At 50.4% G+C, this 2,231-nt stretch overlaps 1 protein-coding gene across 1 annotated transcript in view; it reads left to right on the top strand.

Moving 5' to 3' along the window:
- LOC106536958 (PHD finger protein 21B) overlaps positions 1 to 2,231 on the top strand; it is a gene marked incomplete at its 5' end in the record, with an annotated part of 26,918 nt that overhangs the window by 4,788 nt on the left and 19,899 nt on the right. The window contains 5 exon segments of the mRNA XM_014034323.1: positions 405 to 481; positions 560 to 614; positions 1,274 to 1,296; positions 1,381 to 1,539; positions 1,619 to 1,685. Of these exon segments, the coding sequence (XP_013889777.1) occupies positions 405 to 481; positions 560 to 614; positions 1,274 to 1,296; positions 1,381 to 1,539; positions 1,619 to 1,685 (381 nt within the window).

Genomic DNA, 2,231 nt, shown 5'->3' with positions numbered 1-2,231 from the left:
GAGTGACACAACCAGACACACAACCTGAGAGTGACACAACCAGACACACAACCTGAGAGTGACACAACCAGACACACAACCTGAGAGTAACACAAGACACACAACCTGAGAGTGACACAACCAGACACAACCTGAGAGTGACACAACCAGACACAACCTGAGAGTGACACAACCAGACACACAACCTGAGAGTGACACAACCAGACACACAACCTGAGAGTGACACAACCAGACACACAACCTGAGAGTAACACAACAAGACACAACCTAAGAGTTACACAATTAGACACACAACACCTGAGAGTAAACACACAACGACACACAACACCTGAGGGTAAACACACAAAGACACACAACGCCTGAGGTAAACACAAAACGACACACAACACCTGTGTGCTCTGCAGAGATCCAGACCAGGAGGCAGGAGAGGAAGAGGAGGAGCACAGCTAACCCCGCCTACAGCGGCCTGTTTGAGCCCGAGGTGAGCCATAGAACCACTCCGCCTTCAGCAGGTTGTGTTGACACACACACTCTGATGTCACTTCCTGTTTGTGTGCAGAGGAAACGCCTGCCGTCACATTACCTGAACAGCTCGCTCTTCCTGTCGGCTCGAGGTAACCACCTGCAGCTCCGCTCTCATTGGTTCATTAATCAGTTCACCTGCATGTCGCCTCAGACTAACAGGAAGTCTGGAGTGTAAACAAACAAACAACAACAACAGGGTCTGTTTGGATCAGTTCTGGGTTCTGACCCGGTTTAAAAAAACATGAAGAATTCATGTTGAAGCTAAGTGTGTCATTTAAACATTTTGATTGGTTGATGTTTCCATGGCTCCGCCTCCTGCTCCTGGTTCTGGTCCTGGTTCTGGTCCAATCCAGAGTGGGTGCTGATCAGAGTCCAGATATTCAGCACCAGAACCAACCTGTGTGTTTTCATCAGGGGGTGGGGCTAAAGGAGACCAACAACCAATCAAAATCCATAAACTAAACCCTTCAACAGGWGGGTTTTATCAAAGCGGGTCAGAACCCAGATGTGTCTGTGGAAACAAGACCAGAACCAGAACCAGCTGTGCTTTAATAACATTTAACCTGCTTCAGCCTCTTTKTTCCGGACTCTGAGGGTCCAGGTAAAACCTGGTCCAGGTCCCAGCCTGGTCCTGCTCTCAGGACTGATTCATGCTGGGAGTTTAACCCAGAAACCCAAACTTCCCACGCTCCCTGAACGCCTCGCACTAACCTGCACTAACCTCTGCTCTGCTTCATCCACATGTCAGACTCTGAGGATTTCTGCTGGAAGGTAGGTCACCTGKCTGATGATGTCACTTCCTGTGTGTGCGGGGGAGGTGTGTGAACCCGGCTCTGCCGCTGCGTGTCGTTTCAGGATGACCTGGAACACGAGGACCGCTGCGCYGTCTGTAAGGAGGACGGAGAGCTGCAGCTCTGCCACAACTGTCCCCGAGCCGTCCACCCCACCTGTCTCCACCCGCCCCTCAAGAGCCCCCCCAGAGGACCCTGGTACTGCCCCAAGTGCCAGAAGAAGGTGTGTGTGTGTGTGTGACCCGGTCCAGCTTGGCGCTGGTCCAACAGAACCGTGACTCTGAAAGCTGTTTGTGTTTCAGGTTCTGAACAAAGAGAACCTGTCCTGGCCTCAGAACTTTGTCCAGTCCTACGTTACACACAAGACAGGTGAGTGTCACTTCCTGTTCCCTACCTGTGTGTGTGTGTGTGTGTGTGTGTGTGTGTGTGTGTGTGTGTGTGTGTTATATTGGTTGATGATACTTTTATTGTAATTGTACGGAGCCATGTTGATGTAAACACCAGGAGGAATTTAGTTCCACAGGGGGGGTGGGGGCTAATCTGTAATCAGTTGTTTGGGAACAGAAGAGGTGTTGCTGGTCAGACAGACAATAATAATCTCAGTGTGGTGAATCCAATCAGACAAATAATGTCGACAACCCCGCCAAGCCGATCTATCAGCTTCTTCAAGTTCAATTCCATCTGGCCAACAAAGTCCAGGAACCACAGCCGGCCCACAACCCTCAGCAGAACCGCTTGCAGACGGAGTCCAGCTCACTCAAGGCAAAAGTCTGAGTGCTGATAGAACGGCAATCCTTTATATTGGTCAGGCAGCCAGGAAATGAACAGCCACCAATGCTGTTTGTAGAACACCATCCATTATACTGTGTGTGTGTGTGTGTGTGTGTGTGTGTGTGTGTGTGTGTGTGTGTGTGT

Source organism: Austrofundulus limnaeus, unplaced genomic scaffold, assembly GCF_001266775.1.
Source record: "Austrofundulus limnaeus strain Quisiro unplaced genomic scaffold, Austrofundulus_limnaeus-1.0 Scaffold2054, whole genome shotgun sequence".
In the NCBI taxonomy this organism is placed as follows: domain Eukaryota; kingdom Metazoa; phylum Chordata; class Actinopteri; order Cyprinodontiformes; family Rivulidae; genus Austrofundulus; species Austrofundulus limnaeus.
The sequence above is the reverse complement of the archived record's forward strand: the minus strand, read 5'-3'. Positions and strand labels throughout refer to the sequence as shown.